The sequence below is a fragment of the Phoxinus phoxinus genome (genome assembly GCF_949152265.1).
Source record: "Phoxinus phoxinus genome assembly, chromosome: 25".
Taxonomy (NCBI): domain Eukaryota; kingdom Metazoa; phylum Chordata; class Actinopteri; order Cypriniformes; family Leuciscidae; genus Phoxinus; species Phoxinus phoxinus.
The window spans coordinates 10153701-10178976 of record NC_136900.1 but is presented as its reverse complement, the minus strand read 5'-3'; the positions used below and the strand labels follow the sequence as shown (position 1 = coordinate 10178976).

The window sequence follows — 25276 nt, the reverse complement described above, 5'->3', positions numbered from 1 at the left end:
ACTCTACACCTACATTTAATCAGGTCTAAGTTCTTTCTTAACCACAAAAGCATATCCTTGTATGAATGGCTTTATTTCTCTCAGCTGTGTGTGTGTGTGTGTGCGTGTGTGTGTGTGTTTGGAGGAGGAGCTCTTGGACTCGACTGATCAAAGCACATCACGGAGCTGATATTCAGTCCAGTCTGTGATCTGTATGTGTGTGTGTTTGGGATGTTGGATCATCAGTGTGTGTCTCCTGTCATCGAGGTCTTTATTCCGTCTCTCATGAGGGAAGTGGACGAGACGGGAAAGTTGCGCAAAGTAAGTCAGACAGAAACTTACTGATTTGTGGTTCCTGAAATACTGAAATAGTATAAAGCTCGAACGTGAGTTTGACGTTTTTGCACGTGATTTTGTATGTCATTAATTTTGGTTAAAAAAAAGGCTAAAAATTAATTTATTAGTCAATCCATTGCCTAAAGTTACCATGGTAGCCACATGTGCAGCAAGACAGTTGTTTTACTGTAAAACTATAGTGAATTAATTATTCAAAGAAACGGTGTATTTATGTAATATTATGTTTCCTAACCAGCCTGTATTGACTATAGATTTGCAGAAACTATGGTAACTGTGATAAATTATTGCAAAGTCCCTTGTATTTCAGATTAGGCTGCGTACTATATTCATGTCATAATATTCTGTAGCAGGCTATAAATTGTAAGAAGGTGCACTGTAAACTTTTAGTGACGTCATGTTGTCATTTGTTTTTATTATAATATACAACATTTCATTTTAAATACACGTAACAAAAGTTAGAAACATTTATCAATTTAACAGACACATTTATGTTGTGGCAACGTTACGCTGCCATGTTCTGTTTGACTATTGCAAGCCACGTGACTTGTTGCAACAATGCAGAAATGTGAAATGCAAGAGGGCTTAGATGACCTTCAACTCTGGCTACTTTTTGTGCGTTTATCTTCTTTCTTTCTTTTTTGTCTCAACGTTGTTAGAGGGTTTGTTTGCAGTAGCCTACATGTTCTGCGTTTAGGCTACTAGGAAGCAACAAAACAATCACGAGCATAGTATTATTAGCACAGTAGATGCATGCTTTTAAATGCAATATCATATTGGTAACACGTTAGTTAAGTGCTAAGGTGTGTCTACAGCGGATTTTAACGCCTAAGGAAAAATTACGAAATAGCCTATGCAATTCTTAAGAATAGAGATGCACAACTCTACTGTCAACACTTGCAGGAATAATTGGAGCAGGAATATGACAGAACATGACGCAACAGGTTTTGGACGGTCTGAAACATCTCAACTCACTATTATGCTTTTTTATATTTTCAACTTTCTTTAGTGGCTATTGCTGCTGTTTGTTTGAGCATGAAAAAGATCTGTAATATTACAAAGTCCCTCTAAAGGGAGTTATTCTCTAAATCAGTGTCACTGTTTTTGAATCTCCATGAAACGCCTCCATTGTAGTCTTGAGTTTTCTTCTGCGAAGGAACATGTCACAATATTCCTCATTTACATAATTCCATTTAAAGGGTATAGGGGGCGATTTCAGACACATGGTCTTATTAGGAGATAGGCCTACGAGGGTCCGTGGCGCTACCATTGGAGAAAGTGTAACGGCCAACTTGGATCCCGCGTGTACCTTGATGACCAATCAGATCACAGCGCTGACGTCATGATATTATGATTTTTTTATATTTTTGCAATGATATTACAAACTTAGTGCCAACGTGATGTTGGAAGTTACCTAGCTGAAGACTGTTTTCAGGCGCTGCGTAATATCATTGCGCTGCTGGTACGGCAGCAGTTCCTTGATTATTACGCAGGAATGAGAGAATAGTTCCTAGTCATATCGGCCTAGAAAATCGCAACTTTAAATTTTCTGTCGGTCTTAATACACGATGTAACTACAGAAGAGTCAAGTTTTAAATGGGAAAAATATCGAAACTCTTTGGTCCTTTTTTTGAGAGAGGTGCTAACGGTCTAATCAGATTCAATGATCTATGCTAAGCTATGCTAAAAGTGCTACCGCCAGACCCGGAGATCGGCTGAATGGATTCGACAACGGTAAAACTCAACTGTTTAACTCTAGGGGCGTTGGAAAATGAGCCTATTTCTAAAAAAAGTGGAGTGTTCCTTTAATTCTGGATTATTTAAATAATTTACACCGTTTATTGCGCTGTCTGGTGTCTTTTTTAAATTCTAGAACCAGTGTGTCGTGTGAAGTCCAGCTGCAACAGAACCGGCCCAGCCAAGAGTGAAGGAAAGAGACTCACTGTGCTCTCAAAACATGTGTCCTCAAGTTAAAGCGATGCCGTTTTTGTCCATTCATCAGATCAGATGGAGTCGAATCATCTAATGTTTTACTGTTTTGAACTAGAACGTGTGCATTTCTCTCACATCCTGTGTTTTCTGTATGATCTATCAGAAACGGTGGTGCTTTTGTGGACAGAAGTCGGTCTGAACGAGAGGCTTTAACGGGGGCAGTTGCTAAAAGTAGAACAGCTGAATCACAAACCACACGGCAACATGCTGATGTCAGTCAAAGCCGTAATGCCCAACACACACACACACTCACACCTGTCAGATCCAGTTTAGGCCATGAAAACATCTCCGAACACAGAGAACTGCAGAACTTCAGAAGAAGGGAGGTCAGAGGTCGCAGTCGAGAAAGATGAATAGAGTGATTTGTGTGTGCGAAAGAAGCTCTTCATCCTAGCGGAAGTATCCAGCTCTGAACATCAGCAACAATGAGAGCTCTATAAGAACGACAGAGGGAGAAACAGGGGGTTAAATCTGAAAACACACTACAGACGCGTGTCCTCGCCATGGTCAACCAATGCTCTCTCCACCCGCCTGGACTAACTCACTTTACCCAGAAAGCTCAGCGAGAACAAAGACGTATACGCTCTGTAGACGGTGTGATAGAATTTCACCGCTAATTGTGTAGAATGACCTGATTTGAAGGGATATTTCAACTGAAACTGACAATTTGTCATCATTTACTCGCCCTCATGTTGTTCCAAACCTTAAATGCGAGTTTTCCCCCCAAGCCATTATGTGAGTTTTTCTGTTAAATGTTTTCCATAAAATGAAAATTAGGGGACTGAGGCTGCCATGCATGCACCAATAACATTTTTTATCATAAGAATAGTATATATGGACTCCAAGTCATACAAAGAAATGAAAGGCGATTAGTTTGACAGCCTATTCACCTTCATTATAAGAAAAAGAGCATTCTTATTTTAATATATGCATATTTATGTAAATATATTTATATATTAAATTATTTATTTATACATTTATATGTATTTGTATTTATTTATAAATAACTGCATATTTAATGTCAATTTAAATGTATATATTTATAAACATATTTATGGTGTTTGACAGTATTCACTTTCATAAGGAAAAGAGTTTTCATAAATTTCCTGAGTTTTTTTAGTCTGAGCAGATCATGACACTGCATAGATAGTTCTCATCTCTGTGTTGAGCATGCTTGAGCCCAGACTTGTCAATACATGCTTGAGAAACAATCTTTTTTATTCTCTCTCTCTCTCTCTCTCTCTCTCTCTCTCTCTCTCTCTCTCTCTCTCTCTGATTTGGAGAGAGAGAGATATTTGAGGTATTGAGAAGCGAAAGATTGAGCTCACAGTGGGAAATGTTTGCTGGAACTGAATGTTCTGTGTTCCTTTGTTATGGGTGGAAAACGGGAAACTGCTAATTCTCAGATCTGCTCACACACAGCAAGGTTACTGGCAATAGAGTACTAGTGTAGTATACACTGAATTCTGCCTATGAGTAATATTCAAACATATCAGTTGTCGTCACATGACATTTTTTAACATCTCTCTTGGCAGTTTGACCAAATTATAAGTCAGTGTATTGTGTAATACAGTATTTACCTTTATACTAATACTTAGGCTACTATTTCTTTTAAACTTCTTTATAAACGTTCACAACACACACGGATTTTGATATAATCTCTCTCACATGGAGCTCGGTGGCTGATAGAACCAGTAAAAAATACTGTTGTTCTGTCAGGATCTCTGGAGATAAAAGTTTAAGATATGCCACATTGACATTTCTTTGTGTTGTTGACAATAAAGCCCCATGAGTCTTTATAAAGAGGGTGTGATCCTGAAGAACTGCCACACCTATGCTGATTTAACCTGTGTAAACTTACACGACCTATATTAAAACTAAACTTTTGTACTGTCATTTTTTAAGGAGGTAATTCGCTGTGAATAGTCTTTGGAATTTCTGAACGAGATTCTGATGCAAAGCAAACTTGAATTTGACTAATAATCGCTAATATCTGCTGTTGTAACCTGCCGTGAGCACACCCGAGCTCTAGAGGGCGCACTGATGCTGGAGAATGAGCACTGGCGCCTCCTGCTGGTCGATAATCATCACTGCACAATGTGTTGTCTCATAGTAGTTATTTCGTTTTAGTGAAGTCTGATTTATTCATTTACATGTTTTATGATATGGACTTTCTTGTATTTCAGCTCTTCAGGGTGGAGATTCTCTTCAATGGAAGGAAACACTTTGTTTTACGGAGATACAGTGATTTTCATACGCTTCACCGGAAGCTAAAGAAGATTGTGCGCGCTCCCGATTTCCCTAGTAAGAGAAACCAGCACCTGCGGACCAAACCACTGGAGCAAAGACAACAGGAACTGGAAGACTACATCCAGGTGGAGACCCGCCCCTATATGCTATTATAGGATTTATTAATATTTTGAATTACCTTTTATTTTTGTATTTTTTTTAGAATTTTCATTTTAACACACAGTCACAGTCTATGTACAGCATACTGTAAAAATATAGTATGAGCACTAGTATTCTATTCCTCCTAATATATAATTCTCACCGCTCATTGTTTTGTTTTTAGTGTATATTAGAATATAATCATGTGGAATAAATACTCTTATTGTATGCTTTCTATTATTAGACACTGTTCAAGAATTTCTTTTCATTCATTTTTTTTTTAGCAAAGATGCATATTGATCAAAAGTGACAGTAAAGATATTTATAATAATGTTCTATTTCAAATAAATGCTGTTCTTTTTACATTTCTAATCATCAAAGAATCCTCATAAAACGTATCACGGTTTTCACAAACATATTAAGCGCAGCACAGCTGTTTTCAACATTGATGACAATAAATGGGTCTTGAGCTCCAAATCAGCTTTTTTATTGTAAACTGTAATAATATTTCACAATATGACTTTATTTTACTGTATTTTTGATCAAATAAATGCAGCCTTGGTGAGATCGACTTCTTTCAAAACTTCCTCTCCTTACTGACCCCAATTTTAAATGTTGTATATATTAAATATTCTAATATTTGAAATATATTAACATTGTAATATAATGTCATACTGAGGTTGTAATGTGTTTTTCATTGGCTGCCAATTGCAGGTGATTCTGTATCAGAATGATGTTGTTCCTCAAGAGCTCCTGGACTTCCTGCAGGTCAAACATTTTCATTCAGCGAGCAAGACCTGCAGCTCTGAGTATGTGTTGTTTATACAAGAACACAGTGTAATCTATTAATGTCTCTAAATTTTAAAGTCCCCCTATTATGCTTTTTCGCATATTGCCTTCAAAGTTTCATAGATCAGAGTGCTGGATAAATTAAGTTGTGGTCTCCTAAAATGAAGAACCGATTCGAATAATCAGTAATCCAGTCTTATTTCCTTCTTTGGTTTCCAACACACGCTGTAAGTGGTAGACCAATCACAACAGACTGAACCATCTGACCAATCAGAGCAGAGTAGACCAATCACAACAGACTGAACCATCTGACCAATCAGAGCAGAGTAGACCAATCACAACAGACTGAACATTCTGACCAATCAGCAGAGTAGACCAATCACAACAGACTGAACCATCTGACCAATCAGAGCAGAGTAGACCAATCACAACAGACTGAACATTCTGACCAATCAGAGCAGAGTAGACCAATCACAACAGACTGAACCTTCTGACCAATCAGAGCAGAGTAGACCAATCACAACAGACTGAACATTCTGACCAATCAGCAGAGTAGACCAATCACAACAGACTGAACCATCTGACCAATCAGAGCAGAGTAGACCAATCACAACAGACTGAACATTCTGACCAATCAGAGCAGAGTAGACCAATCACAACAGACTGAACCATCTGACCAATCAGCAGAGTAGACCAATCACAACAGACTGAACCTTCTGACCAATCAGCAGAGTAGACCAATCACAACAGACTGAACCTTCTGACCAATCAGCAGAGTAGACCAATCACAACAGACTGAACCATCTGACCAATCAGCAGAGTAGACCAATCACAACAGACTGAACATTCTGACCAATCAGAGCAGAGTAGAGCAATCACAACAGACTGAACCATCTGACCAATCAGCAGAGTAGACCAATCACAACAGACTGAACCTTCTGACCAATCAGCAGAGTAGACCAATCACAACAGACTGAACCTTCTGACCAATCAGCAGAGTAGACCAATCACAACAGACTGAACCATCTGACCAATCAGCAGAGTAGACCAATCACAACAGACTGAACCTTCTGACCAATCAGCAGAGTAGACCAATCACAACAGACTGAACCTTCTGACCAATCAGAGCAGAGTAGACTCAGAAAGGAGGGGTTTAGAGAGACTGAATCTTTTATCAAAGCGTTTCAGACACTGAAGAGAGCTGATGCTGCAGTGTGTATTATGAGAAAATTACAGTGTTTTATGACAGTTAATGCATGCAAACCTGTTGTAAAAGATCTTGTGGCACATATGGGGACTTTAGAATATATGGGGATTTTAAGGAAAAATCATTTAAACAGTTAAAAGTTTAATAAGAGCAATATTATTTAAAGAAGTGAATAACAATATTAACTTATTAATGTCCTTTCAGTGAAAACCACTCAGATGACTGTCAAGAGCAAGGATACAGGTATGTTCATCCGCGTCTCATTTAACCTGCTTATTTATTACACCTACATTTGGATTCAGATTTGGATGAATTTATTTTAAACAGAATTCATTCTTTTTATAGATTTCAGTCATTCCATCAGAGAGTAGTTGGTTTCTCGGCAGACCCTTACCAGCTTGAATCCAGATCAGGTAAAACCTGGCAGATTGTTGTGATTTCATTACAGAAATGTCTTTACACTCCTGGGAAACTGTGTGTTGTGGTTATTTCCCTCACAGATCTCCCTGATATCGTGGCGGCCGGTGTCCTGCAGGGTTTATACCCCAGAGACGTCAAAGTGAGCTTCAAGAAGAGCTGTGGTAAACCCAGTGTCCTCGCCTGTGCACCGGAGCTGCCCGTGTATCCCAGAATCCCCATCATTACCATAAACAGAAGTGACATCAGCTCCCTGCCGGAGTCACAGAGAATATAAGTGCATCGCTGCAGTGTTGCCTAGCAACTCCACCTGCTATAAATGTGCCTTTGCATGTTTATATCGACTCAATCTGGTCACATTTCAGTATGTGTGTCTTACAAAACTGTCTAGGTCATTTTTCAACCTTAAAAACTAAGAAAATAGTTAATACTTTTTTTTTTTAGGAGCCCCATCAATTATATGGACAAAAATAAATATTACAATAATGTATAATTATTGTACAGTTGTACTGATTTTTTAAACTGTTACTACATTAAAATTTGTTTTTGTACTTAATTGTCAGACAATTCTTAATGGTCTTATGAGATATTTAAACAATCTTTTCATACATTTTCCCTTTAAAATTCTGTAAAAAGAAAAAAACCTTTACATTTCATCATGAAATTCACATTTTGACTGTGCCAAGCCATTTGTCTGTATTTTGAAACAAGAATATTTTTGTTAAATAAAGAGTGTCTGATTTGTTCTTGCTCAAAAACAAACAAAGAATTATTCAAGCGAGACAACAGCATTAAGAAAACCTGGATCCTTTATTGAAGATTTGATTATAAAAGCAGGTTGAAGTGGGTCAGAAATGGGACCGATTGGAATGCCTGTCAGAACTGGACCCAGGATGTGCCGCTCTGCGGATCAGGACTGGTGTGTGACGGTCCCGCGAAGGGGGCGGAGCTCCAATGACCACATACACACTCTCTCACACACGCACACTCACTTTCCACTAGAACTCTAGTGGCACCAAATTCAATCCCCTTAAACCCAGAGTCCCGTTGTTCCTTCAAACTTAAATTACTCTTTAGCTACTGCAAAAGGCTTTTCCACTTCGATCTTGCCGCTGTCGTGGATAATGATGTCCTTGAGAGGTTTATCTCGGCCATCGGTCTTCGTGCCCTCGATCTTTTTCACAACATCCTTGAAGACAAAGGGAAATGCTCAAAATTAGCACAAGTAAAGATTCCTGACTGTTAAGTTTAGGTAATTGAATATGAAAGAACATCTCTACAGATGGACGAAGTGGAGATACTCACCTGGCCCTCCAGGATTTTGCCAAACACAACATGTTTGCCGTCCAGCCATGGCGTTTGGACCGTGGTGATGAAGAACTGGGAGCCGTTGGTGTCTTTGCCGGCATTGGCCATGCTGAGCCAACCAGGACCGTAATGCTTCAGCTTGAAGTTCTCGTCAGGGAAACGATCTCCATAGATGCTCTTGCCTACATAAAGACAGAGAGGTGTTAGAAATCTCAGATTATTGGGCGTTTTTGGCATTTGAGCAATCAAATCCCTTATATTAAAAATATTGGGCTTATGACTTTTGAGTTATAATCTTACGACATCATAAATGGTAACAAAGACAACCCGATTTCAATTTTTTTTTTTTTTTTCAATACCTCCGGTTCCATCTCCCCTGGTGAAATCTCCTCCCTGAATCATGAAGTCTTTAATCACCCGATGAAACTTGCTGCCTTTGTAACCAAATCCTTTCTGGAAATCAGAATCATATAATTTAGTCTCAATTCACTGTGATTCATGAATACTGACCCCCAGTGGAAAGACACACTCACCTCTCCAGTGGCCAGGAGGAGGAAATTTTCCGTCGTTTTAGGGACAGTTTTTCCAAAGAGTCCAATAACTATCCGTCCTACATCCTCATCTCCAATCCTGATATCAAAGTACACCTGGGAAAACAACCAAATCAAGTTACACCAGAACATCAAAAATCAGTTCTGCAGCAGATGCACTGGAATTTCACTCCACCAAGAGGCCAAACACCCCCCACTTATCATTAGACTACTGTTTAAGTGACAAAATACTAATGCAACATTAAATTATGAAACATTTGTGTGGTGTTACCAGGCTGCCTTATTATTAGGCTATATTATATTTTGCTCAAAACCAATGAACTTTGGTAAATGCAAATGAAAAAGCAAACGGATGCTTTGCAAACAAAAAGAAACTGGCTCCACGAATCTAGCACGCTGAATTTAAGTGTGAACGCAACATTAGAAATTCGAGCTTAAATTCGAATTCCAGCATTTGCATTCAATAGGCCAGATTCAATCCTGCAGTGAATGTAGCGTAGCGTAGCGTCTCTGTACCTTAGCCGTGACTTTTGGTCCCTTTTTCTTCTCATCCGCCTCTGATCCGCTCGGGAAAAGCAGGAAAATCACCGAGCCAACGATCAATGTGACTGCCACCAAAAACTTCATCCTCCTCTCGCAGATCCGCACCATGAACGACCCGAAAAAAACTGTGTGTGTGGCGATGACTGTGTTTTAGGGTTTCTGGGGCATCCGGGGAGGAGATTTCAGCTGCGCCCAGACATTAGGATCAAACCCGGGCGGGATTTGAGCACTATAACTGATCCAGGAACAGGCGAGTAACTATAATCACTATGGGAACATACTCCCCCTCAAACTGATCTGAGAACAGCCGCTGGAAGCGCACTCTGCTGTATGTGACGTGTCCCAACCCCATCGGATTCTGATTGGACGGGCTTATGGTCGTCTAGGCTTGAAGAGCCAATCAGAGTTTGAAACGCGTAAAGAATGGACGGAGCCACAGGCGCTTATGAAGACGTATAAGCATTAAAGGCACAGGCCACTGAATAAAAGGTGATGTTCGTAATAACATTCAGCAAATTTATAATACATTAAAAACGCTTGCGACATAATACGTGCCTCAGTACACAACATATACGTACAGCACAAAAAAAAAATGTAAAGACAAGACAACAAGGCTAGCAAGAAAAGTTAGCAAGACACGAAAAGTCCTGAAAAATATTATTTCTGTCCTAATGTCAGATAAGTTGCTGCATTTTGTATTTTAACACTTTTTATGAAGCTATCAACATAATATTGCAAAACTGAACAACCCATTTGTTTAACATTCCCACTTCTATCTATGAATGTTTAGGGGTGAGTGGACACAAACTAATGCGGGCTAGTCAGTGTAACCATAGACTGGTTGTAACAAACATGGTTAAAAACTTTCCACATGCCAGCATGACGAAACTTAGTGTAGACCTATTTTAAATATTTATGAAGCAAAATGTGTTTTTAGACCTATCAATAACTATTTTCCCACCAAGGAGGAAACTCATGTATAGGCTACTATTCAAGACACACACTCTGTTCTTATTTGACACTTAAATATGTTTATTTAGATTTATTTGGATAAAGACATTCACAAAAAGCATTTCCAGGCAGGACACAGTGCACTTAAACTTCAAGAAGGTTTAGTGTGCTCAGTCTAGACCCAAAATACTGGGTGAAGATGTCTGGATGTCCCTTATAAAACTGTGCCAGGAGTCGATTCTTCTCTTTCAGGGAATATTTGGTGTTTTCGTCGATGTTTTTCAGGAGAGAGTACAGCTCGTTTTTAGTCTCATTCTTTATGGTCTCCGTGTATGCGTCTCTTGGCACTCGCTGACAACCTGGGGAGTCTAGAATATTCAGAAGATAAATGCAATAAATACTTGTCACACGAAGTTAAATGGTCAAACAATAATATATTAATATTCAGGGTTATTATTGAAATTATAGTTAAACTATTACAAACATTTGTTACTTTAAATGAAGCTGAAATGAAGTTAACTCAAACTGAATTAATATTTACCCAAATAGATTAAATAAATAAATAAACCCAAATAGTAATATATTTAAAAAAAAGTGACGAAAGCTAATAATTATACAAAATTTAAATGAAATGAGAACATTCAAGAACAGAAGCCAATTAAAAATATTAATAAAAACAACATATAAACAAAATAGAGCTGAAATAAAATACATTTTGAAGAGAAATGTTGCCTTGGCTAATAACATTTAAATGAATGTGAAAAAATATAAATAAATACAAATACATATAAACAAAAACCAAATAAAATGAAACAAATAAAAATAAGTAAATAAACCTGTAATAAAATATAAATAGATGAAAGTCAAATAAAAACCTGAAATCAAATAAATATCAGATGAAAATGTCAAATGAAAATTAGAAATGTGGCCTTGGCAATCAAATTATTATGAAAGCTAAAAAAATAGATAAATAAAAAAAGAAATATAAATATTAGATGAAAAAAGTCAAATGAAAATTATAAATGTTGCCTTGGCAAACAACAAATTAAAATGAAAAGCACTCACTAATTCAATTAACTAAAAGTGAATTAAAACTGAAATGACAAAAGCATCATTACTAAAACTAAACATTAAAACTGAAAATATAAAAGCCAATTTAAAATATTACCAAAAACTAAAAAAAAGTTATTTACTTAACACTGTAAACATACCGGTAGACAAAGAATCTCTGTGTTTCACAATGTCATCCAGTTTCTCACTGACCAGTTTGTGAAGAGAACCTGGAATCTAATAAAAGTATAGTGTCTCATGCATTATATCATTATTGATTATCATCATCAATTTCTGAATTCATTAAAGGCACATAAATGAGAGAAACCTTGAAGATCTCCTGGTGGTTGTCGAGCATGAAGAGCATCAGCAGGTCCATCTTTCCTTTGGTCAGACTCTTGCTCTGGATGACGGCTCTGGTGAACGTCTTCTTCACAACCACCCGGTTTTCAATCTGAAGAATCATTCAAAATAAGTGTAAACATGACAGATGTGTGGTGAAGAACTCCTCGCATGCATTAGGACTGCTCACTTCTCTGTGCAGCCGGACACTCGCAGCGTCTGCAGATGCTGCCATGAACTCCAGAAGTCTGCGCAGTTCCTCGCGCGCAGACGCAGACAGCAGCTTCAGCGTCAGCTGCAGGACTTCCAAAGCTCCTTCAAACGTCCCGTTCGCTACATATACAGGTAAACAGATGCTCAGACACAAAGAAAAACATTGTTTATTGGAAAGAATGAATCATTTGAGGAGCGTTAGCTTCACCCAGGAGTTCCATGATCTCGGTGTAGACGTCTGCCATGCTGTCACAGAGGAGAGGCTTGCGCTCCATGTGTCCGTAGTGTTTTTCCAGCACATGAAACAGCAGGAATTTGCATTCATCGTGGCCTGAGGGTCTGACCTGTTCATCCTCTTCCTCGCAGGAGAACGTGGGCATTTCTCTGCTCACCTCCACCACCAGCTGATCCGGAAGGAAATCCAGCAGGTCTATGGCTGCCGACAACCAAACATCAGCTCTGGATGGAGGAAGAAGACTATTATTAGGCTCATCTGAGGGTTCATTTCTTGACCAATTAAAGGTGAAGATTTCTCACTGCGATTCTTTGAAGGCCTTCAGAACCTCTCGGTCGAGGTAGTTGCTGGTGTAGAGCAGGCCCGGCTCATTATTACTGCCCCGGGACGGGGGGGAAACGATGTGTGCGCAGTTCAGCACCCCCTCCAGCAGGGGGAGATCTATCAGCTGAGACAGCCTGCGCACCGTCTGCTCCTGCCACACTTCTCTGACCACTGAAGGAGAGGTCAGATCAACTGTGAAAGGGGAACTTCACCGCCAACAAAATAGGCTTTTAATAAAACTTGGCTGCCTATACAGTAGAAAGGCAAAACGTTTTTTTGAGATCGGGGCTACTTCACTAGAGAAAACAGAAAAATGGCTGTTGTCTTTCCTTTAGCCAAATAGGTAGGAAAACTTCAACACCCATAATGCACTGGGCATGTTGCCATGCATATTTATATTTCACTATACTTCGCGCCACCTCAAAGTTAAATAAAGATAATTACGAGACAGATAAAAAAAAAAAAGTAATAATTATTTTATTTTTGACATACTGACAAGCATTTTTAAATATTTGAAACAAAATTGGATTAAATTAAGATAAAAAAAAGCTTGTATACCTAAATTTAAATTGTGACTATTTTAAACTCTCATAATTATTTATTACTCTTTTAAACATAAAACATTTAATGTTGCAAATGCAATATGCATACTATTGCCACATCAGATTTACATAGACAATTATAAGAGTAAGACCAGTTTTAACTTCTAAAACAAAACCAAAATTGTAAGATACTTCAGCAGGTTATTTAGTTAGATCGACGCCATTTACTGAATTAAACATTCAACGTGAAAAATACTCAGATTACAGTGCATTACACGCACAGCTTTTGTACCTCAAACAGAAGCAAAATCTGAACAAAGCTCTCACCAGAGGGTGGAAGATATTCACTGGGAGGAGAACCGACAAGTCCAGTCAAGTCCAGCTTCTCCATGAGCCGATCCAACGCCTGGCCTGGCTTCACAGGTGTGCTGTGAGAGAACAACAGGATGTCCTGCCTACAAAAATTAATAATTGCAATCATTATAAGTCAAATGTGGAATCAAAACCTTCAGTTCTGCACCATAAACATCCACAGCGATCTGAAACACCTGCATGGAGTGATGTTCATAATGCTCTCTTCACTGTGAGGGAAAAGAGCCATTTCCAGCATGTCCTGGGACAGATCCTCAGTGTTCAGGAACCTGTAGAGACTGCCGCTGCTGTCCTGGAAGACTGGTTTACTGATCTTCCCCAGGCCTTTGGTTCCCACCGCCTCAAACACCTTGCAGTCCAGCAACACCTGACACAGACGAGCCACCATGACTCTGGAGACCAGGGCATCTCCCAGAACCTGGCTCTGAGTCAGATGAGCCTGGATGACATCCACGGCCCCAGAGCCCAGAAAGCAGCTGTCGTGAGACTTCAGATGCTGCCTGCGTTTCTTCACCTTCACCTGGGCCTGCAGGACGGTGATGATGTGCCTCCAGATCTCTTGCTTTTGAACCTTGTTGGTTTGTTCATCTTGAGGTCTGTTGATCAATCTGCGATCTGAAGAAACATACAAGCATTTAACTGTGAGCTTCTATCTTTAAACATAAAACACACTAACGTTCATGAAGTTGGCATTACCGAGAGGTCGGTTCATGGGGCTGTATAATTTCCCCGCAATATTTAATGCAGCAATTTTATCTTGAACTGAAGCCATGCATTCGTTTCGTCTCTGAGTCTGCAGATTTGACTCAAACTCATCAGTTTCTCATTAATCACCAGCAGCTCATTAGCGACCTCTGCGTGATTGGCTGACAGTGAATCCGTGGAAATCAGCACACAAATCAACACCCAGATTTAACACTAGATGGCAGCAAAGTATGTTTAAATAAATGAGGCTTCATGTGAAATAGCACACTATACCACACACTGCTCTGAGCCTACAGCAGAATACAGTTGTGCACTGTACAGTTTGCAAAATATCAATATCTGGATTTATATTGATCCAGGTCTGCTACATTTGACAAAATATGCAGTATACAACTGTATCCCACAATCTGTCCGTCCGTCTGTCTATTGGTCTATCTATCTATCTATCTATCTATCTATCTATCTATCCGTCCGTCCGTCCGTCCGTCCGTCCGTCCGTCCGTCCGTCCGTCCGTCCGTCCGTCCATCCATCCATCCATCCATCCATCCATCCATCCATCCATCCATCCATCCATCCATCCATCCATCCATCCGTCCGTCCGTCCGTCTGTCTGTCTATCTATCTATCTATCTGTCTGTCTGTCTATCTATCTATCTATCTATCTATCTATCTATCTATCTATCTATCTATCTATCTATCTATCTATCTATCTATCTATCTATCTATCTATCTATCTATCTGTCTGTCTGTCTATCTATCTGTCTATCTATCTATCTGTCTGTCTGTCTGTCTATCCATTCATTCATCCATCTGTCTGTCTATATATGTATCTATCTATGTATCTATCTATGTATCTATCGATCTATCTATCTATCTATCTATCTATCTATCTATCTATCTATCTATCTATCTATCTATCTATCTATCTATCTATCTATCTATCTATCTATCTATCTATCTATCTATCTATCTATCTGTCTGTCTATCTATCTGTCTGTCTGTCTGTCTGTCTATCCATTCATTCATCCATCTGTCTGTCTATATATGTAGGCTATCTATGTATCTATCTATGTATCTATCTATGTATCTATCTATGTATCTATCTATGTATCTATCTATCTATCTATCTATCTATCTATCTATCTATCTATCTATCTATCTATCTATCTATCTATCTATCTATCTATCTATCTATCTATAAATACATCCTTTCAGACTAATAATAGGCTTGTGTTGTGAAGGACAGTAAAGGCCTTTTGTTTTGTTCATGCAATAATATTTGCATCTATCTTTGTATTGTTTGTAACATTCTAAAGGTTTATTTCTGTCTCCTTTATGGCAGCTGTTCCTGTTTTCCGTGTCTGAGGCAGATTGATCTCTCCTGTCATCATTTGAAATGAAGGATGTGTTTGTCGTGTCACTTTCAGGTTCACATATAAACACTCTCTCTGGAGAACACGGCCATGTGACCTATGACCAAAGTATGCCTTTCTGTTATCTGTGTTTCTCTATGTCACCCCCCCCCCCTTCTCTCTCTCTCTCTCTCTCTCTCTCTTCTTTCTTTGTCCTCCGTGGTTCCTGCTGTTTTTAATTTGGTGAGTGTAGTGAATGTCTCTGTGCAGGTTTCTGTGCCGAACTTGAAATAGTTGCGGGGAAAACTCTGCCAGATGCCCGAGGGGCTTCAAATACCTGAATGAAACATCTTAAAACAAATCTGTGTTTGATGTCCAAGAGAAAAATGAAACCATAACATGTCTAAGGATCAAGGAGATGCTAGCATATGAATAATTCAGCAGACCTTTTGTTTAAAATCTTTGTTACATATTTTTTTTCACAACTGTCAATCAAAATACGAGTAGTATTTAAATAGACTTTAGAATAGACAAACATATATGCCTACCATTTTTTTAAGGCCTAGCAAACAAAGTCACACAATCTAACTCGGATCTTGTTGAATCAAACTTTTGGATTGGTTTGATATATTGAAACCCATGATGCTCTGGCACTGCTGACCTGAATAACTGTGACCCACACATGCATTTCCACCACTAGAGGGCAGTTTGACCGCCATGATACCTGATTCCAGGGTGCATCTGAGGCCAAGTTTCATCTGAGATGCAAATCTTAGACTTAGAGCAACACACATGCACACAGTTACTGCTGGAGCCTGAAGTCCGCTGCCTGACCGCTCACCACAACACAGGACGGTCCAGATTCCCAGTGCTCTCCAGATCAAACAGAGACAAACGGCTCAGTCTGGAGTCTGTTTGACTCAAACTTCCCCTCCGCCAATCAGTGGCTAAATTACACCGGTCTGGATCCAAACAGAAGCAAACAAAAGAAAACACAGTTGATTGGCTGAGGCAGAATGTGCAGAGTGAGGTTTCAGACTGTGTTTGCAGGTGATGCTTTCTGCAGGCAGAACAACTCTGTTTCAGGAAAGTTCAATGTGGACATCTCAGCTTGGCATTTCAGTTCAAGCAGACTTTGTCAAAGTTTACTGTTTTTTTTTTATGACGGCCATAATCCAGGACATGTGGCAATATTTGGCTCTTGAACAAAGATGGATGCATCTTTCCCGCTTTATGTAACGTTACGAAACACAATAGACCTTTGCTTTTAGACCTTTGAATGACTGATAATCAAATGAATGTGATCATGCTGAACAAAACAGCTTCTATGCAAATGATGTTAATTTAATATCTCATATACTGTCGCCTATAAAAAAAGAATTAGATATAAAAGGTCAAAATACACTGTATGCCTTGTCCCCACAAAGATGGCAATATCAGAAATCCTTGTTGGGACATTTTTGGTCCCCATGGAAAACAGCTTTTAAATCATATAAGTAATTTTTTTTGAAAATGTAAAAATGCAGAAAGTTTTCTGTCATGGGTAGGTTTAGGGGTAGAGTTGGTGTAAGGGGAGAAAATATACAGTTTGTACAGTATACAAATCATTATGTCTATAAAACATGAAAACACAACATGAGTGTGACGGTTTTATTTATTTATTTAAATAAATAAATATATTTAGGCTATTTTAAAATACATACAGGCTTGGCTTGACTTAAAAGCCTCTGTTTGAGGGTTAATAAAAAAAAAATCAGCAAAAATCAGAGTAATGCACATTCAGAGAGAGAGAGAGAGAGAGAAAGAGAGAGAGACACACACGCACTTGCCAGCAGTGACTCCGCCCCCCCTCCGTCTTTATTCAGTGTGTTTCTCAGCCTGAAGGACAGAGAGAAAGAATCACAGATCAGGACAGCAGGAGGAGAGACGGGCCGAACACACCGAATCATGGCCACAGCAGACACGAGACCGCAGCACATCCTTCCGTCCGATCCCCGCACACCGAGCCTCATGTCACGGGTCACCGGCACCAGTACCGAGCTGTCTGACACCACGGCGGATCCGAGGCCAGAATGAGGGTGATTTACGTCCAGAACGCCGGCGTGGTCGCTGCTTTCTCGCCTGAGATTTTCTGCGGTAGATTGAAACAAAGGAATAACGGAGAAATCATGATCGAACGCGCCACGGGAAAGAGAACACGTCATAACGGAGTAGGAAACGTCATAATGGTATAGAACGCGTCATAATAGAATAGAGCACAATAGATACATTGTCGTTCTAATTGTGAATGATACATTGTAGCAGTTTTATAAGTGCCATAAAAACCACTTGGCACGTGTTCATTAGATTCTTTTTAATAATATGCCTTTTTAGTCCGTTTTTAATCCATATTGAGCCCGGTTTTATCGTTCATAATTAGACTGGGAATATTATTTTTCTTTAGATAGCCTGCCATAGCCGGCTATAGGTAGAATAGATAGACACCTCATTAAAATATGAGTAATTATTGACAATCATAAATTAGTTTATATCTTAACATAATTAAACCTTTGCATTGTAATTTATTTATTTATTTATATGCTAATTAGGTATATTAACTAGGTTTTATATTATCAATATTTCAAAGCATTTAGTCAAGATATTTAAACAGGGAGGTTTAAAATATCCTCCCGCATGATGGAGACACAAAGGCCAGGTGACCCGCCGGGCCCCTCAGTGGTGGCGGTGGCGGAGGCCCCTGGGGGCCCCGGTGAGGTAAAACGCAGCAGCTCTGGTGTGAAGAAACATCATCACAAACACAACCTAAAGCATCGATACGAGCTGCTGGAGACCCTGGGGAGAGGAACGTACGGCAAAGTCAAGAAGGCCATCGAGCGCCATTCTGGAAGAGAGGTGAGCATCTGCTAAATCAGTCAGTCTAATGTCATAGTTATTCATCTGAACTGGTATCTGAAAGTAGGTTCAAACCCTGCAAGATACTTCATTATGGTAATGCCATGATACACTGATTCATACCAGTCATTGAAATTCTGAATCAATGAATCATTTGGTAAATGTACAGCACTGGCCTGGTTCTTGGGCCGGCTGTAGTTTGTCATTTAGGGTGTCAGCTAAGCCATAATAATCCGTTATTGTGTTTGGCTCGTTTCAGCCCATCTCATGGGAAGTCCACCCCACGAGTGTGCTCCGCACGCGTTCAGTGGTGCAAGAGCAGATGCTTTAAATCTTGTGTAAAGTTGCTTTAATGGCCCCCAATGAAACGTATCACTCTTCAAACAATTGATTGTTTCTGTTGCAGTTGCGTTTAAAGGTCTCCGCTGACCGCTCACCATAATAATGCGACCAGTGACCTATGTGTTAAAGACCTTGAGTTATGATCTTGGGGTCACTAATGGACCAGCATGGTCGACCTAGGCACTGACCTAGTTGCCAAGTTATGCTGTAGTCATCTAGGTCAGGCAGGGCTTAAGTGTTCGTTTGTTCATTAATCAAACATACCGGATTCATTCGGCACGTCGCGGCACGTGGCTTTGGTTGTTGTTTAACATTGCGGCTCGGTCACCGCAGAACCCAGAACAGCTGCTGGAAGCAATGAAATCTTTCTATTCTGCTAAAGTTTACCCAAAAATGAAGATTCTGTCATTGTTTTCTCACCCTTGTGTCATTCCAACTCTTTCTTCTTGTGGAGAACAAAACATATTTTGAAAAACTTTTTTGGTCCATTCAATGAAAGTCAAGGGGGTCTAGTTTTGTCCGGACCCCCGCGTTCTTCAGATTATCTTCTTGTGGTCGGCACAAACCATGTTGTTGTTGCTAGTTCTTTCACCCTGAGTAGATTTGTTCATGGTTTTGAGTGTTAGCATCTAGCTGATTTGACTAGCTTCAACCAAGTGATTGAATTTGCGCTAAATTACTGTAGAGTTTGATTGTATGTATGGGAAACTAACTAAGAATGACCGTTGTTTTTTAACCTGCCTGAATAGACCTGAAACACATTCTTGAGGCGTGACCTAGCTGTCGAAACACCCTCTAGTCATGAATATTTCCATGGCAACAATATTGTTGGTGGCTTTTATGAGCTGTACGCAGATATATAGCCTTCTTTTAGTTTAATAATTTACAATTCAGGCTATTTCACAACACAGTCACACACACACACACACACACAGGTCTGAGTGTATCGGTGGGCAGTGTGCCATCTGAGTGTTGGCAGGCTGTTTAAGAATGTATGAGCACACTCTAAAAGTCCTAAAAATAAAATGGTGCACACACACACATACATGTTTTTTCATTTACCTCAAACTCAGACGCATGGTAAAACATAATTTGTCATGCGTGTTTGTGGGCCCATAAACATAAAGTCACTCAGAGAGACATACGATGTTGTTTTCTGGCACCGGTTTAGTGTGCTTAGCAGGACTTAATCAGAAAAACCGTTAACCATGCCGGACGCACTATCTGTAAAGAGTTATAGCGCAGACGTATGGATAACAGACATAGAAACCACTGATAACTGCTCACAGAGACTAAACATTTGAAATCACAGTCTTAAGACAGGTCTACACTCGTAGGAAAGAAAAATCACACTGCAATATTTTTATTCTTTATCATACATTGCTTAAAGTGATAGTTCACTCAAAAATGAAATTTCTGCAATCATTTAATCACCCTCATGTTGTTTAAAACCTGTATGACTTGGGGTCCATATACACAACACCGTTTTCAACTAAGACCAGAAAACTTTTCGTGATTTGGCCGTTCATTTACACGACACTGCATTTTGGTGGTATGAGAACGCAAACTTTTGAAAACAGGTTTCAAAGTGCAAGTTTTTAAAAATGATACCATTATCGTCTCCGTGTAAACTACCGAAACGTGAATTTATGAAAACTGTGATGTCATGTGCATATGTATTACGTGTTCAGTCTATAGGCGCGTACTGTTTCTATACAAAGACACATCGCCAACTACTGGCCTGGCAGCAGAATACAGTGTTTTTTAATAGTTTTCTCATATCCGTGTGAACAACGTTGTCGACTGTATGCGGAAAAACACAAAGCGCAAATGGAACACAAAAGAAGCTTCGCTGAGAATGCACCATATACTCACATTGTGTTGTAAATTGTATTTCGACACACTTTACAATGCAGAAACTTGTAAAAACTCACTTGCATACTTAAATGCATTTACCTGTTTTTGTGTGTGTGTGTTTTCTGACACATTTTGCAACTCAACATTTTAAATTGAGCTTGCATACTGAGAAACATTTGCATTTACATATTGCCTTATGAATAGAATTTTTAAACGTCAGAATGCAATACTGCATTAAATTGACGTATTTGCACGTATTTCGTATTTCGACTTTTTGTTATGGGGGTATTCTGATTTTCTAGCGCAACAATGTTTGAAATAGAGCTTGTGTACCTAAGCGTTTGTGTTCGCAACTTGCATTGCGTTACGAATAGCACAGAATAACGCAACAACTCACAAAATCAAAGCTGTATACATAGAAACATTAGTGGGTTTTTGCTTGCATTGTTAATACTTTTTTGACACATTTCGGAGTGCAACAATATGTGAAATTGCACTTGCATACTAAGAGGCATTTGCATACTCTTAATAATATTTGCGTTCGGACATACATTGCACATGCACACGTATGCATTCACATAGTTGTGTTGTAATAAACAGCAGTTTAAAACAGGTAAATATATAAAAAAACGTTAATGTTATGTGCGATTAATCGCAATTAATGTGCGATTAATTAGTTAACTCGGTACTTGAATCAAACACAACTGCAATCGTCACTAAATCTCTTGAGATATGAAAGATCAATCTTCATAACCAGCCAATACAATACAAGCAGCTCATATCATATTTAGTTTTGTACCTCTCAGTGATGTCCCTTTTGTTGCGAAACGTAATGTTTATTCTGCCATGATAATGCTTTACTATCTGTTATTATCACGTACACAGACAAACACAAAGTTCTGACTGATAAATGCTACAATGACACAGATAACTGAAGAAATTGCACAACATATTCTTCTTTATGGCTTTACAGCCTGATTCAGCATAATGACCCGAGCAGACAGACAGATAGCATGTGTGTGTGAGCTCTCGCACGTATGGGGTCAGTTCTGTATGTGTTTGCATTGCATTTGTGTCTATCTGAATGCACAAACAAGATCGGATGTCCACAGAACATAACGGTGAACATTCCTTCCACGGTGTGATGAATTGGTCACATGTCCATCATGTGCGTGTGTTTGTCCGTCTGCAGGCGAAAGGTCACTGCCAAGTCAAGTAGACAAACATTTAAAGTCCATCTTAAGCAGGAAATGAAAGCGTTGTGGAAAATGAATATCCTGTACGGGGGCCAAAACAGTGTGATAGAAATGCAACTGGCTCTAAATTCTGATCCAGGGTCAGCGAGACCTTCATATCTGAGTCTCGGTCATCAAAGGGAAACAAAATGTTATGTTCGCTGTAGTGTTTTCATAGAAAGCTGGAGGCCTCTAGCGGTTGTAGGAGGCAGGGACAGTATATTTCATGAGTTTTCTGAGTGTTATGTAGTATTTCTGAGAGGTTAAGGTTCAAATCCCTAACCCTTTGCAAACATCTTTAATGAAATGCAAAAACCCGTCTGCACTTTTATTGATCCTGTATTCTGTTCAGTTGGCTTGCACACAGATAAACAAATAAAAAGCTCCACTGGTCGGAATCCTGTTACTACCTCAGTGGGAACGCGGCCTTTTTTTCTTCCTGGAGATTATTTTAAACTCTCGCTCCTGCTGCGTATGAACAAACTGCGACATTAGTATTCCTGGCGTCTCCAGCGGACCTGGCGGGAGGTGAATACCTTCAACTGCACATAACTTCATGAGCTCATGGAAAACACTCCGTGATGGCTTTCCAATAAAGAGCAGGACTTGCCCATTCTGCTTTTAGAGAACGGGCCCTGGTTTCTGGATTTGTTTATGTCTTTTTATTCCACATAATCAGTTTTGAAGCATTCCGCTAGGGCTTTCCTTTTATGGATATAGTCGCTGATTTACCTTCAGCTCTTCGGAAACATGTGGTTTTGGTTTCTCAGAGAAAGCAGCGATTTGCTTGCATGCTCACCATTAATGTGAAGACACTGTTCTGGGAATTACAGCGATGATGAGAAGCCACATGGAGGAGCGGATAGTCCTGTTTTAGGGACCATTTGGGGCCCGTCAATGTGTATGACATCACAAAACAAACAGGATTGACAAAGGACTTCCTTTTTTCTAATGAAGGTCTGTCATCGGCTGACTCATTGTTCCATTTGTTCTTTAAATGGACGTGTAGCACACGCCTGGGAGGATGAGATAGGACATAAATAGAAAGGAAATCACTACCCAGATATTATTTCCTCTTCTTTCCTGCATGACATCATCCATCAGGCAGTGAGCAGGGCATCTCCTCTCTGCCCACATCTTATCTCCTGTTCGAGTGTGTTTAGGTCATGTGATGGTCATATAGAGACATCAGTGCAGTGTCCTCAGGGCCCATGTGAGCCGAATAAACACATGAGAGAGATTTCATTCCGCTTTCAAACACTACACCCTCATTTTCCACACACACACACAAAAAAAACATCAGGAAAATTACACGGCAAGAGGCTGAAAATATGCTCAGTTGTGATGTGTTTATGGGATAATTCTGTGTGTGTGTGATGGGATGATTACACCTCTCCGTCTGAAGAATCTACTCAGGTGTTTCTCTGACATTCAAGAATAGAGTGTTTTTGTTTGAGTGGTTAGTGCACGTGCTCAAACAAAAAAGCCATAAAACTGAGGCTTATGCTGGCCACGCGCTTGAAGATTTTAAGCTCCATTTTGGGCCTGATTTGCACCTCCTCAACGATTAGGGGGGCGTGGCCCGATTTGAGGCTTGTCGCAACGGACTTTTTCCCCCAAAAAAATCCTCAATTCACCCTTCGCAGTGAGTTTGATTGACAGGCGATCTGACCAATCATAATCCGCCATCCGCCATTTTTGTACGACAAAGCAGTCAGGAGAGTTAGCAGATTAACGTTGGAGGATTTGAACTTGAAAAACGTGTATTGACGTCTTTCCACGGTTGAAACAACATTTCTTCTGATGTTCATTCATGTTTATTTGATGCAATAAATTAACTAGAAGGAAGAGATGATCGGTTCATGAGCACACATAACATAAAAGAGCCACAAAACGGTATTTATTGTTTACATTTCTTAAAAAAATGACCAAAATCAAAAGTTGAGACTTTCATCTCGAAAGTAACCTGTTCTGTCCTGTCTGTCAGCGCGTTGTCAGTGTCCTCTTTGCTCCGCGATTTATTTTTCACTGCGTGAGAACATGACGTGTGGCATGTCGGACATAGCAACAGTAACTAAAGGGGGCGGGTCTTTGCGAATGGTCTAGTGTGTGTAGAGCTTCACAATTCTTGGTAAATTGAGAATCACAATTATTTTTTTTTTAAATAGAGATTGCGATTCTTCCACGATTCTGAGCAGAGTCAGACAACTAAATAAAATAACATGTAAATTACTAGAGGTTCTAACACAATATTATTATGAATAATATTTGAAACAATAAAAATATTTCTTCTCTTCAGGTTGCCATCAAGTCTATCAAGAAGGAAAAGATTAAAGATGAACAGGACATGGTTCACATTCGACGAGAAATCGAGATCATGTCGTCTCTTCGCCACCCACATATCATCTCTATATATGAAGGTATCTATCTATCTATCTATCTATCTATCTATCTATCTATCTATCTATCTATCTATCTATCTGTCTGTCTATTAAAAAATCCACTCAAACTCAACAATGAATAAAACATAAATTTCTAATGAATCATTAGTAATGTTTCATTGACTAATAATAGGTTTGAAGGACAGTAAAGGCCTTTTGTTTTGTTCATGCAATAATATTTCAATGAAACTAGATCCGCCTCAGTGAATATGACCCTCCCCATTCCTGACCAGCATGTGTTTCAATGGTTAGGATCTCCAGAGAAGCCCTGTGTTGATGATTTCTAAAGACGTTTTTGCTGCCGTCTGGTTTCTTCTGCTGATTCTGTGCCACGGCGGGCCTGGCGAGCTCTCGGCACGCTGACTCGTCTCTTTTCCGCTCAAAGTCCGTCTGGGTTTATAGGGCAGTTTATTTTTGAAGAGTTGCCGTATTCATCTTTGTTCGGTGTCATGACTCCGCCTGTGTTGTGGTTGGCTCGACCCAGAGAATGGAGAACACCTCTTTAAACGAGTCTCTGGAGTTACCAGCTTTAAATGAGTCTCCAGAGAATAATTTTTTTCTTGTGTCTGGCTTTGTCTTTCATTGCTCCAGTGTCAGAGTGTCTTTCTCTTTTAATTTAATTTTGCCATGTTAAATTATGTTTATGGGTTTGGGCTGGTCGTGGAAATTTTCGGATAGAGGAATGAATGTGAATTGCTTGTGTACTCGTTTAGCACCGTGACCTTTCCCAGAGGAACCTTTTATTACTCAGAGGTTGCTCTTTAATTGCTCAGGAGATTTAGAGCTATGGTTAAAGTATTAAAAGTGTGTCAATCGTTTCTCCTAAAATTCCACACAACTGAGACAACGGTTGACATACAGTAAGACAATAAAACTCAAGCTCATATTGAGATC

General features: G+C 39.4%; 4 protein-coding genes across 5 annotated transcripts in view; 2 read left to right on the top strand and 2 right to left on the bottom strand.

The window, feature by feature from the left end:
* snx22 (sorting nexin 22) lies at positions 1 to 7919 on the top strand. Its single transcript, XM_079603155.1, has 6 exons — positions 1 to 300; positions 4512 to 4700; positions 5428 to 5522; positions 6914 to 6952; positions 7055 to 7122; positions 7210 to 7919. The coding sequence occupies exons 1-6, from the start codon at positions 211 to 213 to the stop codon at positions 7401 to 7403; spliced, it is 675 nt and encodes a 224-aa protein (XP_079459281.1). The 5' UTR covers positions 1 to 210; the 3' UTR covers positions 7404 to 7919.
* On the bottom strand, positions 7918 to 9946 carry ppib (peptidylprolyl isomerase B (cyclophilin B)). The gene is made up of 5 exons (XM_079603156.1): positions 9502 to 9946; positions 8968 to 9081; positions 8794 to 8887; positions 8432 to 8616; positions 7918 to 8315 (listed from the first exon to the last, which is right to left on the bottom strand). Exons 1-5 carry the CDS (start codon positions 9634 to 9636, stop codon positions 8193 to 8195), a joined length of 651 nt encoding a protein of 216 aa, XP_079459282.1. The 5' UTR covers positions 9637 to 9946; the 3' UTR covers positions 7918 to 8192.
* A 561-nt stretch (positions 9947 to 10507) lies between these two features.
* On the bottom strand, positions 10508 to 16846 carry depdc7b (DEP domain containing 7, paralog b). Of its 2 annotated transcripts, none has more exons than XM_079604424.1 (9): positions 14254 to 14426; positions 13734 to 14172; positions 13513 to 13640; positions 12622 to 12814; positions 12293 to 12543; positions 12062 to 12204; positions 11858 to 11983; positions 11691 to 11766; positions 10508 to 10847 (listed from the first exon to the last, which is right to left on the bottom strand). In XM_079604424.1, the coding sequence occupies exons 1-9, from the start codon at positions 14327 to 14329 to the stop codon at positions 10624 to 10626; spliced, it is 1656 nt and encodes a 551-aa protein (XP_079460550.1). In that variant the 5' UTR covers positions 14330 to 14426; the 3' UTR covers positions 10508 to 10623. The 2 variants fall into 2 exon arrangements, with proteins under 2 accessions (XP_079460550.1, XP_079460551.1); XM_079604425.1 differs by lacking the exon at positions 14254 to 14426 and adding an exon at positions 16457 to 16846 and having other exon boundaries at positions 10542 to 10847.
* A 652-nt stretch (positions 16847 to 17498) lies between these two features.
* The window catches only part of nuak1b (NUAK family, SNF1-like kinase, 1b), a 14432-nt gene continuing 6654 nt past the window's right edge, over positions 17499 to 25276 (top strand). Inside the window, exons 1-2 of the mRNA XM_079604367.1 lie at positions 17499 to 18507; positions 24241 to 24361. Of these exons, the coding sequence (XP_079460493.1) occupies positions 18289 to 18507; positions 24241 to 24361 (340 nt within the window). The 5' untranslated portion in view covers positions 17499 to 18288. The remainder of the gene's footprint in view (positions 18508 to 24240; positions 24362 to 25276) is intronic.